Source organism: Rousettus aegyptiacus, unplaced genomic scaffold, assembly GCF_014176215.1.
Source record: "Rousettus aegyptiacus isolate mRouAeg1 unplaced genomic scaffold, mRouAeg1.p scaffold_m13_p_9, whole genome shotgun sequence".
NCBI classification, from domain to species: domain Eukaryota; kingdom Metazoa; phylum Chordata; class Mammalia; order Chiroptera; family Pteropodidae; genus Rousettus; species Rousettus aegyptiacus.
Window position 1 is genome coordinate 16230406 of NW_023416312.1, and position 15157 is coordinate 16245562.

Sequence of the window (15157 nt, forward strand, 5' to 3'; positions counted from 1 at the left end):
TGCTATCGAATTGTATGGTTTCTTTATATATTTTGGACATTAACCCCTTAACAGATAAATGGTTTGCAAATATCTTCTTCCATTTCATAGGTTGTCTTTTCATTTTGTTGATGGTTTTCTTTGTTGTACAGAAGCTTTTAAGTTTGGTGCTCATTTTTGCTTTTGTTGCCTTTGCTTTTGGTGTCAAATCCAAAAAGCCATTGCCAAGATTGATATCAAGAAGGTTACCACATAGCTTTTCTTCTAAGAGTTTTGTAGTTTCAAATCATGATGTTGATATATTTTTTTGGACCCTGTCAAAGTTTACGTATATATTGCATTCCTTAACATTTTGAAATATATCAATGATAAATTTATTGCTAGACTTAATAACTTGGATTTACCAGAAAAGGAAGAAATGCCAGATGACACAAGTTTAAATCTTCTGAAATGGGTATTCCAGAAATTGTAGCAGTGCAGCTGGAAATGGAAACCACTCTAGTTATGTCAACAGAAAGTTATTTAGCATAGAGAATTAGATGCTCACGCGATCCTTGAGAAACCCTGAGGAGTCGAAGTTTGGGGGAGTCTGCCATGGTCTTACAAATCATTTTAATGGAACTGTGATGCAGACTGAGACAAGTCCAGGAAGACTCCAGATAAGGAGCTAGTTTCCACATCCTTCTCCCAAAGCTGGTATCTAAATAGTGATGTAGGGGATCTGACCACTGCAAAAATTCATATCTGTTAGAAACTATCAGCTACCTCTCCTACAGGATGATTTGTCTCTTCTCAGTCATTCAGGTCTCACACAAATTGATTTAAATTACATCCAGTTCCTTGGTGGAGGTCCGTCTGGAAAAATCAAATTATTTTATTTTATTTTATTTTATTTATTTTTTAGGCAAGGCAACCCTTGGTTTACCTCACAGATTGCAAGGACCTTATCAGCTTACAAGCCCTTATTATTTTTCTTTTTTTAATTAAAAAAAAATTTTACACCTGGTCTTCCTAGGTGGTCTCCCTTCCAAGTACTAACCAGGTCTGACCCTGCTTAGCTTCCAAGATCAGTCAGGATCGAGCTTGTTGAGGGTGGCATGGCCATAGACAGGAAATAAAATTTTAGAGAAGAGATGAAAAAGATACCAAGTGCTAACTGACAGTATCTGGGAGAGGAGTGACATATGTGTATTTGGAAATATCATATGTGTATGTTATATGGTTAAACATGTCCCAAAGAGTATTTCATGCCACTTTCTACCCTTCTGAACAAATTGAATTTGATACAATGGTGAGAAATGGTTATCTTTATAAAAAATAAAGTTTTCCTTCCATCTAAAGTTCAAATAAGAATTTTAGGTGTAAGATCCCCGTGGAGGAAGGGACCCATGTCATATTTACAAGAGAGGACCCGAACAATACCCATGTTTTTTAGAGTGAGTTCTTTGGACTCCCTATGTCAGAATCACTTGGGGAAAATTTAGTGGCTTATTAAATAATTCTGGGATTCTTTTGAGATCTGAATAAGAATTCCTGAGAGTGGAACCTGATTATTTGCATTTATTAAATAGAGATCCCATATATTGTTTCCATTTTTTTTTATTGTGGTAAAGTAGATATAACTAAATTTTCCATGTAACCATTTTTAAGTGTATAATTCAGTGACATTATGTTCACAATGTTGTGCAACCATCCCACCGTTTCCAAAACTTTTTCATCACTCTAGAAACTCTGTAATCATTAAGCAATTGCTCCTATCTTCCCCTCCCTCAAACTCCAGTAGCCTCTAATCTACTTTCCTAATTTGCCTATCCTAGATATTTAATATAAGTGGAATCAAATAGTATTTGTCCTGCTTAGGCTTATTTCACAATCTGCATTTGGCTTATTTCACTTAGCTTAATATTTTCAAGGTTCATCTATGTTGTAGCATGTATCAGAACTTTATTCTTTAAATAAAAAAGGCTAAATAATCCATTATGTATATACCACATTTTATTTATCTATTCCTCTGTTGACAGATACTTTTGTTGTTTCTACCTTTTGGCCATTGTGAATGATGTTACAATGAATATTGGTGTCCAAGTATCTGAGTTCATTTTCAGTTCTTTTGGGTATACACTCAGGGCAGAGTTGCTGGGGCATATGATAGTTTCATGTTTAGCTTTTTGAGGAACCCCCAACTGTTTTCCATCGCAACTGCACCATTTTACAATCCCACTAGCAAAGTACAAGTGTTCCAATTTCTCCATAACCTTACCAACACTTGTTATTTTCTGGGGTTTTTAAAATAGCAACACTAATAAGTTTGAAGTGGTATCTCACCATGGTTTGGATTTGCATTTCTCTAATGAGCAATGATGTTGAGCATCTTTTCACATGCTTATTGTTCATTTGTATATCTTCTTTGTAGAAAGACTCTATTAAAGTCCTTTGCCCTTTTATGAATAGAGTTTTTGTTATTCATTGTAGGGGTTCTTTATAAATTCTAGATATTTAATGCTTATCTGATATGTGATTTGCAATTATTTTCTCCCATTTCATAGGCTGTCTTTTCATTTTCTTAATAATGTCCTTTGATGCATAAAATTTTGCTCTTCGCTTTTTCATTTTATTGCTCATGTTTTTGGTATCTATCTAAGAATTTGTTGCCAAATCTAAGGCCATGAAGATCTACACCTGTATTTTCTTAGAGTTTTATGGTTTGGGCTCTTATATTTAGGTCATTGATCCATTTTGGGTTAATTTTTATATATGTTGTGGAGTAGGAGTCCAAATTCATTTTTACTATGGAAATCTAGTTGTCCTGGCACCATCTATTGAAGAGACCATTCTTTTCCCCATTGAACGATGTGGTACCCTTGTTAAAACTCAATTTCCCATAGACACGTGGATTTATTTCTGGACTCCGAATTCTTTTTTTTTTTTTTTAATCTAATCGTCTACCCTTATGCCAGTACCAGACTGTTATAATTACTGTAGCTTTGTGTAGTTAAGTTTTGAAATCTGGGGAGTCCTCCAACTTCCTTTTTCAAGATTGTTTTCACTATTCGGGCCTCTTGAAGTTCCATGTGAATTTCAGGATCAGCTTTTGCATTTCTGAAAAAAAAAGTTGGAATTTTGATAGGGATTACATTGACTCTGTAGATCACTTTGGGTAGTATCGACATGTTAACAATATTAAGTCTTCTTAGTAATGAACACGGGATGTCTTTCCATTTACTTAGATCTTTGATATTTTATTATTCCTAGGCATTTTCTTTGTTTAAATGCTATTGTAAATAGAATTACTTTCTTAATTTCCTTTTCAGATTGTTCATTGTCAGGATATAGAAACAACTGATTTTTGTGTGCTGTTCTTATACCCAGCAACTTTGCTGAATTTGTTTAGTAGTTTTCATGTGAATTGTTTTGGAATTTTCTATATATGGAATTGTTTTTTGAGAATAGAGGTAGTTTTACTTCTTCCTTTTCAATATGGATGCTGTTTATTTCTTTTTCTTGTCTATTGCTCTGGCTAGAATTTCCAGTACTATGACAAATAGCATTGATCAAAGCGGGCGTCCTTATCTTGTTCCTGATCTTAGGGGGAAAGCTTTTAGTCTCTCACCATTGAGTATGATCTTTGCTGTGGGTTTTTCATAAATGCCCTTTATTGTGTTAAAGAAGTTCCCTTCAGAAGCATAGTTTTCTGAGTGTTTTTTTTTTTTATCATGAAAGGGTGTTGATTTTGTTAAATACCTTTTCTGCATCAATTGAGATGATCATGTAGGTTTTTCTCTCTTTGTTCTATTAATGTGTAATAACATCGATTTTTCTTAAGTTGAACTACTCCTGCATTCCTGGGATAAATCTGACTTGATCAGAGAATATAATCTTTTTAATATGCTGTTGGATTCAGTTTGCTAGTGTTTTGTTGAGGATTTTCGCATCTGTTGAATAAGAGATATTGTCTGTAATTTTCTTGTGACGTCTTTATCTGCCATCAGTGTGATGCTAGTAGCCTCATAGAATAAGAAGTGTTCCCTCCATTTCTGTTTTTTGGAGGGGCTTAAAAAGGATCAGTATTTATTTTTCTTTAAAGGTTTGGTAGAACTCACCAGTGAAGACATCTGGTCCTGGACTTTCCTTTTTTTGAAGGTTTTTGATAACAAACCTAAACAAAACAAGTAAAGGCATTGAATCAGTTAAGATTTTGTTTTTTCTTAAGCCAGTTAGACAATTTGTATGTTTCTAGAAATTTGTCCACTTCATTTAGGTTATCTTAGTATCTCTTATAATCTTTTTCGTTTCTGTAACATCAATAATACCCTCACTTTTATTTTTGATTTTAGGTATCTGTATCTATTTTTTGTCAATCTAGCTAAAGATTTGTTCATTTTGTTTTTCTTTTCAAAGAGCCAACTTTTGGCTTTATTGTTTCTCTTATTTTTCTATTCTCTATTTTATTTATCTCTGTTCTAGTTTTTATTACTTCCTTCCTTTTGCTAGCTTTTGGTTTAGTTTGCTCTTTCTAGTTCCTCAAAGTGTTATTGATTTGAGATTTTTATATGTGCGAATGTACATGTGTGTAATATAGGCATTTATAGCTTTAAAATTCCCTCTTAGCACTGTCTTTTCACTGCATCCCAAAACTTTTTGCTGTGTTGTTTTCTTTTTCATTCACCTCCAAGTATTTTCTAATTTCCCTTGTGATTTCTTCTCTGATTCATTGGTTGTTATTAAGAGTGTGTTGTTTAATTTCTACATATTTGTGAATTTTCCAACTTTTATTAATTTCTAATTTCATCCCATCATGATTGGAGAAGATACTCTATGATTCAGTCTTTTAAAATTTACTGAGACTTGCGTGGCCTGATGTATGGTCTATCCTGGAGAGTGTTCCATGTGCACTTGAGAATATGTATTCTGCTGTTGTTGGATGAAGTAGACTGTCTGTTAGGTATAGATGGTTTATAGTGTTATTCGAGTGCTCTATTTCTTTATTGATCTTCTGTCTAGATGTTTTATTCATCATTTAAAGTATCATAGTGAAGTCTCCAACTATTTCAGAACTATTTCTCCCTTCAATTCTGTCACTTTGCTTCATATATTTTAACAATGATAGTTTTAAAAGAGTAATGACAAGATAATAACAGCTAACAGCTTTTGAGCATTTAGAATATACTAGGAACTATTCTATGTGCTTTAAATATAATAATTCATTTAATCTTCACAACAATCAAATAAGAGAGAACTGTTATTGTCCACATTTCACAGATGAGGTGAGTGAGTTTAAGAGAAATAATTTGTAGATTACACAGCTGGAATCCCTAACCATTAACAGTTCAGGCACTTTTTACTCCTTAAAACACTACCAAAACACTGTCATAAAAATTTCTGTGGCATTAAAAAAAAAAGTATGGGTGTGTGTGCTTGTAATTGGAAGAGTATATTTATTTTAGAGGATGAACACGAATGGAAGAGTTAATATACTACTTCATTCACTGGCTATTTAGAAGATAAACTTTTGTTTTTTGTACCTAAACATCAATCCTGAGAGTCAATTCATATTTGCTATTGTAAACTAGCATATTGATGGGGTAGAAAGATACATTTATTCTTTTATTAAATTTTTACTCTTTAGTACAAATTCTCCTAAAATGAAAATATTCGGTGATACAACAGCTGATATTCTAACGTGTGTCTGCCCCAACAACCTCTGCATAAAAATTTTTTTAAAAATATAAATAAAATTGACAAGACTTGATAAGCCACGAAAGCTATAATCTTGATTATCCTGATTATCTATGTAGATCCTGTAATTGTCTCACAGATTTCTAATTCAAGATGTTTCCATACAACATCATCTCTTCATTGTTCCTTAGACATCCTGATACTTGTGATTGTTTCAGAAATTTTTAGATCTAACGTATTGCAGAAACATGTGGCCTATATAATTTTTGAAAATTGACTTCCTATATTATATATTTTTTGTAAATGTTTGGTGGCCTATATAATTTTTGAAAATTGACTTCCTATATTATATATTTTTTGTAAATGGTGGACATTTGAACATTTAGTTCATATGAGATACAAAATTTTATTTTATGGAGATTTAACCAAGTTGATTATAATTAATGTTCATAACTGTTTTGCATGTCAAAATCAGCATTGTGTTCAAGTTTTACACAAAGATGTAGAATTCTGATGTCACCTTTGTTTATTCATCTTTGTAGATATTTTTTTAAGCCTCCCAAGAAAAAATATGGGTATTTTTCTTTCTTTATTGCTTCTCCCCTGTCTTGCTGTGTTCATTCCTTCTGGTATTCTTTATTGCATCTCCTGGATCTAGGATTTACATTTAAGTGTTAGCTCCTCCTTTTTTTTTTAACCCCTTTACTCTGAATTCTGGAATTATTTCTCTATTGATTCAGTTTTCTCAATTTTCACTACCTGTATTAGTAGTTTAGAATCTCATTAAAATTAATTTTAATTTGAAAGCAACCATTCCTGATCTGATTGCTTCCTTTTAAGAGATACAACATTACTATAAATCTTGTTTGGAATTAAATTTAGAAATTAAAGTTTTCTCTTCAGCTCTGATTCGGTAGAATGAGGTCCTTCTTTCAGAACACTCTTTCCATATGTTCACTGATTTTTAAGAAATCTTTTTAAAGATTATGTGGACCACTGCTCAAATATTTTTTAATTAATTTGTTATGGTGACATTGGTTGATGAAATCTGGTAAGTTTCAGCTGTACATTTTAACAGTAAGGCATATACACACACACGTGTGTTAATCTCCCTTAGATTTCTTTGTTACCATATATTTGATCCCTTTTTACCCAATCTACCTTCCCTCACTCCCTTCCCTCTCCCCCTCTGGTAACCATTAGTCTATAGCCCATTTCCATGAGTCTGTTTGTTTTGTCCTATTCATTTGTTGCTTTTAGGTTTATATCCCACATATAAGTGATATGTGTTTTTCAGCTTTTTCTGTCTGGCTTATTTCGCTTAGCATGATTATCTCGAGTTCCATCCATGTTCTTGCAAATGGCAGTATTTTATCTCTTCTTATGCTCAAATATTTTCATCTTTAATAAAAAAGCATAAGTTTTTTTTTTTTTTTCTGTAGCTCTATTTTTCTCGATTAGAAAGACTCGATTGCAGAATATAGAAAAGACAAGGAAGTTCAATGTTTTGCTAAGCATTTGTTTTTAGCTGCTCACTAAGCACCAGTGGATGCTGCATTAGGTACTTTACTGTAGGGTTGGAAATTGCTCCCTGGAATCCTCAGCTAGGCCAAGGAGATGTTTCCTCCATGTTCTCTGTGGCAGCTTACAGTTACTTGGTGCATCATACTCCTTATCTATGTGGCCAAACCGTTCCCATTATGTCTTCCATATTTAGTGAATTGTGGCACAAGTTAAGACAGAAAGGAAATGCCACAAACTCTGTGCTCCCTGTCCAGCACACAGATCCTTCCCCTTGCCTGCTGCTCAGAGTTTGGGGGTCTTCAAGGGTTCTGCTGGGGAGTCCTATAAACCTGCTTTTGCAAGATGACCTTCACTGGTGGCTCGACTTGTGGGCTGGCTAACACTAGTTGCTGTTGTCCTCAATACATCCTTATCTGCATCCTGAGAACACCCTTCCCTGCTCTTCAACCCTTAAAAATGTTTTAGGCTATTTCAGTAGAATTGGGGAAGAGAAACTCAAATTGTGATCTTGGAATGGGAGTCCCCCTGCCACGTGGGACCATTCCATTCATTGTCAAGTGTATAGGGAATATGGGCTATTTCAATGTTAATCTAAGTTTCTCCTACTCTAGCCCCAAGTGCCTTTTCAAATAAAGGCTTTTAGAATTTTGCACACCCAAAGCAGACTATTCTTAAGTGATCCGTCTCCAAGAGGGTAAATGCACAAATAAGTCAAAAGAAAGCAAAGTATGTAATACAGACTATAGTACGTAGTATTTTGTTCCCAAACCATAATGCAAAACTTTAAGAAGCAAGTCCACATCTGACTCTTTCTTCCCACACTATATATTCTTACCACTGGAATGTCGTGAAAAGGGTGGTGGTCAAAAGCACACTCGCCGCTGTTCAAGAGCCAGGACAAGTGAGATGGTTTGACTGCTCCAACAATCTAGAACCAATAAACCAAATTCTCACCCATATGTTATATACCCTATTAAAATCTTTGAAACCTCCAATAGAAATATCCCTAGAAAAAGGCCAACTGGCCAAAGTCAAGTCAGGAAGTCTTCAGAGGAATGCCAGGTGGGTGATGAACACAGCCTCCTGTACCCAACAGTCCCCCACACTACTGTGTGGAAAACTGAGCTAATCAATACCTACGGAAATCATTATACAGATAGTGAGATTAGAGATAATGTAAATTACCAAAATGAGCACCATCCTGAATCGCTATAGTGGTAACCAGATTACTTCTTCTCTATTTCAAAATAAATCAGTTGTTTAAAAGGGACAACCCAGGATATGGGAAATAAAATACTTCACATGCTCTTTTTGAAGTTGTCTTTGATGTTCTTTCTATGCATTAGGTTACTGTGAGATGTGGGGGAGGGTAACCAAATAGTTGAGGGAAAGTTTTCTTATGATTGACAGAAAGGGAAAATATGAGACATAACAACTTCAAGTGTCCTCTTAGACCCTGATTTAGACATACTTGTAAAAAAAAAATTGAGATTTGGGTATTTAAACTAGATATTTGGTAATCGTTTTATGTTAAAGTTTATTTACAGATGACTTGCTATGTATGCGATTTGTTTTATAATAATTAGGGGGGAGTAGATGAGAATATAGATGAAATAAGACTGCTTATATATGGATAATTTTGGAAGTTGGGTAATGAGTAAACCATTCTTCTGTACTTGTCTATGTCTGCAAATTTCCATGCAGCAGAAATTATTCTGAATTTAAATCATATTTAAATTAATCTGTGGTGATTTCTGTGCAAAAGTTGGAAAGGTTGACTACAGACCCCAGCAAAATGAAGTTAAGGGCCTCTGAAAAACCAGCTACAGATGACATAAAAATTTTTTTAAATTACTCTTTTGTAAGTAACATATTGAAGTGTAATAAAAAAATACAAGTTCCTAACATCCTACCTTTTATAAAATTAATTAGAGTAAGGTACACTTAATACCTCAAATTCAACATTACTACATGTTCTAATAGAGGAACACAAATGTGATGAAAGATTAGGTTTCTGAGACAGCATACTGGAACTTGGACAAGTTTGATAGTGTAAATCATTTCTAACTACACAGAAAAGATGCAGAATGTAATGTTTGCTTTTAGTTTATTAATTTATTTTGCAGGAATCATTGACTTTCCGAATATGTACTGTTTGGAGGTATGATGCATGCATAGCCTTTTTAAATGCCTTTGTACAATTTCACCTCAAAATAATTTGATTCACAGCATACAGAGAAATCTACGAGACATGGTATTTACAAGATTTAATTAAGTTTTTGCTGTTTTAATGAACAACTGCTTTTACAGAAAGAAACATGGACATTGGGTGTCATTATAAATAACTCAGAATTGTTCAGTCTCAAAGCAACTTTTCATGGCTTTAAAAATTAAAATCGTGTCATTCTATTAATCTCTGAATGCCCAAGCCATGCAAAACCTACTTGTTTTAAATATTTGGGGATGCAAAAAATACAGGAAAAATGCATGTCTGGTGAAGGTAAAAACGTCATCAGAATTAACTTTTACAATAAGAAAATACTATTAATTCTTTCAAAAAGATACAGTAGTGATGCAACACAGACAGTGCCTAATTTATTCTGATTTTTTAAAGTAACATTTCAATTGTCATTCTTTCTCTACAGATATACACAGAACTATAATATGAACTCATTCAAAGCCTGAACAAACATTAACAATATTAAAATAAATCAATTTTGACTATAAAGGGACACCTTCACATTCCAGGATACAATCATTGATATTTCCCAAGAACAATTTTTCTATGCCTTATATTCTTTTTGTTTATACTGTCAATGACATTACTATTACCTTATAAAATACTATATAAAACTTGAGTTGCCACAGAAAGTTGGATAGGAACCCTAGATAACTGGAACAAAGCAATGACAAAATTTAAAGAAATTATAATTAAAAAGTACTAAAATTGAGACCAGCTCCTTAAAAATTATTAAACTGTTTATCACACATCCCATTTCTTTCATGGAAATAAACAAATTAGCAACACTTTCCCCACCATCAATAATGTGCTCTAAAACTACCTTTTTTTACAATGCATTTCTTTGTTTCTTTAAAAGCCCCTGCCTCTACCCTCTCCCAAACAAGGTCATTATCAATTCAAAACATTGTACAATGCTTAGAAAGTTTCTGGCTCCTCTATTACCACTTTAACAAAATGGTAAATGTGCTTTCTAAAACCCAGTTTACAAAACAGTGAATTTAATAAGTATATAATCAGGTTTGAGTGCTACCAGATATATCAAACTAGTCTTATTTTAAGGAAACAAAACAAAACAAAACTTGTTGCTAGTAAAAAGTACACCAACTGATCCAAAGAGCATAGGCACCTCAGCAGGCAGGCATCATCCAATTTGTGTTTTACCACTTAGTTGGATTATGGATTACGTATCAATCTGACCAAGAGATCCTTTTGAAAAGACACCTTGAAAGTCGACTGAATTCTTGTTCGAACTGGTCATAGGCAAGAAGTAGTTGATATATGGAACACAGTTAAATACATCAAATTCATCAAATACATCAAATTCATCAGTGTCAAGTAATTTGCTTATTTTAAAAACTGAATACAGCCTATATTGGCATATGAAACTTGTACACAAGCGGAAATGAACACATACAAAAACTTCCTTCAAATCAATCTCTGATGTCTCATACCCCACCCTCTACAACTATCAAATAGACTGGTTTCTCATTTTTTCCTGGCAGGTGAAAAATGACTAGATATATCATCAAAGGACTGGAACCATGCATCTACTGTATGATAACAGCTTAATAACCTGGATGTATGTTCATGCAATAGTTTTAAAGTCATCTACATGGTTTTAATAAATCAAACTGCTTTCATACATGCTACTTTCATTCTCAACTGACAACTGCCAAGTTAATTGCTGTGCTGCCACTTCAACATGTCATTAAGAATACTGGTAAACCTTTAGCTACAACAAACACTGAGCAGTATATATATTTCTCCCTTAAATTGTTACTTAATACCAAATAGGGTTGACCATCAATAAGGACATGAAACCATACAAAGGCAAAGGCAGTGGTGTATTACAGAACAGTAGTACAGATAGACTGTTAATGGAGACTGACAGATACCAGTGTTACAAAAGTCTTTAAAGAATGCTGTTTAAGTCCATCTGCTTTGTCACTGTTATTTTCACAGTTTGCTGCAGTTGTTGTATGAGAGATGTTTTATCAGTGTAATTACATAGCCATGCCTACTTTGTGAGACAAGTGGATATTTTCAGAGAATTTTCCACACATGAAAACGTGTTTTCAAAGTCGTAGGTAGAATATGAAAGTATGATTTTGATGGAAAACTATGAGTTATTATGCCTTTGGTTTCATTATGTTATTAAGTCTAACTTATTTTTCCAGATCTGCTAGACTACTGCCAAATTAGAATACAAAGACAGCTGGGTGGGTGGGTATGTGCGTGTGCGTGTATGTGTGTGTGTGGGGGGGGGTGGTAACTGGTATGGGAGCATGGATATTCCTAAAGTTATAGCCTCAGGTAAATTCCTTCAGGATTAGAAAACCTTATTTTATTGCTGTTTATATTCACCCACATAAGGGAAGATTCCAAAATCAATTCTCGACAATGCTGGAGACCTTACTTAAATGTCCTATTAATAATTTTCCAGTGATGCATTCTAGTGAATAAATCATATGATTTTACATCTTCACACTCTAAAGTTCTGGTTTCATAAATAAGGAGTGCTTCAGTGTTATGTGAACAAATTCAATGCTATTTCCGAATACAGTATGTTAAATATGAAAAATTGTTAGTTTCAAAGTCCTTTGTATTCAACCCTTCTCTTAATCATATTTCTTGACTAGCCTTCTCTTCCTCCCTAAATAATGCAGGGTGCAACTTTATGATATTGGTGGATTTCCCTCACACTGGTTTATTAACATATGTGCAAATAAATACTTATTGAACAACTAATATATATTTTTTCAGCTAAGTTAGGATTATGGCACAAAGTATTATCTGTGCTGTAAACATCATGAATTCGTCACAAAATTGGAAGGAAGGAGGGGGGAAAAAAAGCCCTATGCACTGCAAATATATATTTTTTGTAGAACCACAGCTAAGATCGAGATTTCCAAATGGATTTTGGAATGGATTTAACATTTGGCATACATTCACTGTGCTATTGGCAAAGCGCAGTTTTAAGGTCATTCATAAAAATCATACTTTGTAAGAACTTGTTATTTAAAACCAATGACCTAATAAAAGCATGCAGTAACTTAAAAATTATATCTATTATGTGGTGTGATTAGGTCTTAGTTACCAGTGTTCTATATATCTTGATGAATCATTGTACAAGCAAAAGGGATATTAACACCTCTGATTGTACTTTCGAACAAAGGACACAATATCCCTAATTCCTGACTGCTACAAATCACATTTTAAAATATCTTGTGTGTTGGAAATTACCCCTGAAAAAATAAAGCAGCAATTACAAATACCCTTATTATTTTGCCCCCAAAGATCATGTTCTGAGGGCTTTTTCCTGCCCTTTTCTTCAGTAGGAAGAGACAGGAAGAAGCATGGGGAGCCTTGGTTTTCCAGAGAGCTGTGACCAGGTTAAGTCTGCTCTAGGAATTCACAGTTTGTCTGCATAAACTGTAACATATCACACTAAGATTCAAAGTTCTAGTTTATAAAATAAGGGCCACTCAGCAGTGACTTGAATAGATGGGATTGCACAGAAGAGCTCTTGACTTCTCTGTGTACATTCTTTCAGGAGTGACTCCTTTCCCAGTGTCAAGTGTCCCTTTCTGTCTCTCACTCTGTAATGAGTTAAGAAAGGGGGGGAGGGGGAGAACCCTCCCCATTTTTCCTTTAGTGAGCTCCAGCAGCTACAGTGTCTGTCATGCCTCCTCCCCACCTATGTAACCTGAAATGAAGATTCCCCACAGTTTCTTTTTCTTCTCACGGGTGCTCTAAGTTTCATTTTCAGCCAGGTGCAGACTCTTCTGAATTCAAGTGTACCGGGGCATCTCACACTGCTCACAACGATTTAGTGCTGGGTGGTTCAGAAAGGTACAGCTGTCACAATTCCATGGGGCTCCTTCATAGTCTTCATCTTGGGTATGTGTCCGAGGACTCTGTCTGGAGCCAGGTAGATGCTCTGAGCAAAGTTAGGATTGAAAGAAACAAAGAGATTGAGTTTCTTTTCAAGTATGACCCAAACTAAAATTAAAAACTACCCCCCCCCCCAAAAAAAAGCTAGGTAAGGTAGGAAACTACCTCCCTTACGTGAAAGCCAGTTAGTAGACATAGCTATCGGAAATGCATAGACAAACAGGAAGTATATGATACATATTTCTTCAAAGTCCAGCACTGATTACCTTCCTAGTTCACTATCCATACACAGCAAGCGGATATAGTTCAAATGAAAAAATTGAGAAATGTTATATAGCATGTTAAATGCTGCCTCCTGCCATCTTTAGCCAACCATGACACCTCCACACAATACCTGCCACAGTATTAAACATGATTGAACGTATGCCTTCTTCCAGAAGACCTTCAGTTCCACAACATGCATATGTTTAATCATATAGAAGGTGTCTTTTATTCTGATTCTTTCCTATCTTTTTGACATTGAGATGACCTTCAGATATTAGTTTTTTTAAATGTCTATACCTGGCAATATAAAAAATACTGGTAACCTTATGTTGGCCTCAGGATTTTAATTTTTAAAAAAACTTTGAAACTCAGTCCTCCTAGGTCCTCATTCTCTCTGCCTTGTGCTCAAAAAGGCTATCTGCTTCTAGAACTAATTTGTAAATTCTGCCTTTTAGGAACAGTCCCTACTGAAAGTAGGGTCAATGACTGGAACGCTAAAAAGCTCTCCCATTTGAAATACACCTTGGAAATTGGAGCAAGGTCAGGAAGCTGGGAAAATCTACCTGTAAAACTGGAAAATCTTCACTGTGAACTGGAAATAAGATCACAATCTAAGGTAAGCAGCCCTACTAAGCAGGTAACAAGCATCTGAGGATGCTTTAACCATTTAGGGTTAAGCAGATTTTCCTTTGGAAGGTAATGAGCTGACTGGTTTATCAATTTGTCTTTCATGACAAATGGCAGGTGTGAACATTCCCTAAGAGGTAAAGAGAACTGAGTGTTAGAGCCTGAGCCTTACGCAGGCGCAGTCTGGCTCTGACTCAAATGGGAAGGTAATCACAGCCTCACACAACAGAAAACCAACCACTGGGTTCTCCAGATTATTCCTGTGATTATGAAAAGGACATGGGCTTGTTTCTCTGGCTTCAACTGCTGCTTTTAACTGTGATTATCACCCACCTCCTATCTGTTGGCTCATGAATCTAAAACATGTAGATTTATTTAATAGTTTTCTTTCTTGTCTCATATGGAGGAATAGAAAACACAAATATTCTATATACCATTTCCAGAAATGGTCCTCTCTGGTATAGTAAGCTTTTAAAAGAACAAAATATTTTCGTAAGAGTAGGTGACTATTTCATGAAGCATTTATCACAGAGTGGAAAAATTTAAGATGTTAAAACCCTTAACATGTTATATCTATCTTCCTATGCTAATTCCAAACACAGCCTTCAATTTTAGATTGTGACAGTGCAAATGTTTAAGGTTAAAGGTTTTCCAAACTCCTCTTTTTTCTAAACTGAAAAACCTCTTTTAACCTAACTAATCCAGAATACTTGGGGACTCTTTCTTATTCACTGCTTCACACTGTAAGGAAGGAAAAAGCAATTCCCATCTACCCTTCTAGTTCTTAGCTAAGACACCTCCACCCCTTGTAATAAAAGACATTAACAAGACAAAATCAATCAGTTAAATAATATGTATACCTCCTGTATAGAGAGACCCAGGAAAACAGTAAATACCTAAATGGCCCAAGCCACCACCTAAAATACCACCTCCAGCTAAAGACAAAAGAAA

The 15157-nt window shown here is 34.6% G+C and overlaps 1 protein-coding gene and 1 long non-coding RNA gene across 12 annotated transcripts in view; one reads left to right on the forward strand and one right to left on the reverse strand.

Annotated features, from left to right (window-relative positions):
* The window catches only part of LOC118607791, a 221594-nt gene that overhangs the window by 23323 nt on the left and 183114 nt on the right, over positions 1 to 15157 (forward strand). For all 4 annotated transcript variants that reach the window (XR_004952825.1, XR_004952827.1, XR_004952826.1 and 1 more), the window contains exon 2: positions 14035 to 14195. This is a non-coding gene — a long non-coding RNA (uncharacterized LOC118607791). The remainder of the gene's footprint in view (positions 1 to 14034; positions 14196 to 15157) is intronic.
* Positions 9275 to 15157, reverse strand: part of TAB3 (TGF-beta activated kinase 1 (MAP3K7) binding protein 3) — a 56252-nt gene continuing 50369 nt past the window's right edge. For all 8 annotated transcript variants that reach the window (XM_036226699.1, XM_036226698.1, XM_036226701.1 and 5 more), the window contains one exon: positions 9275 to 13361. In XM_036226699.1, coding sequence (XP_036082592.1) covers positions 13213 to 13361 — 149 coding nt within the window. In that variant the 3' untranslated portion in view covers positions 9275 to 13212. The remainder of the gene's footprint in view (positions 13362 to 15157) is intronic.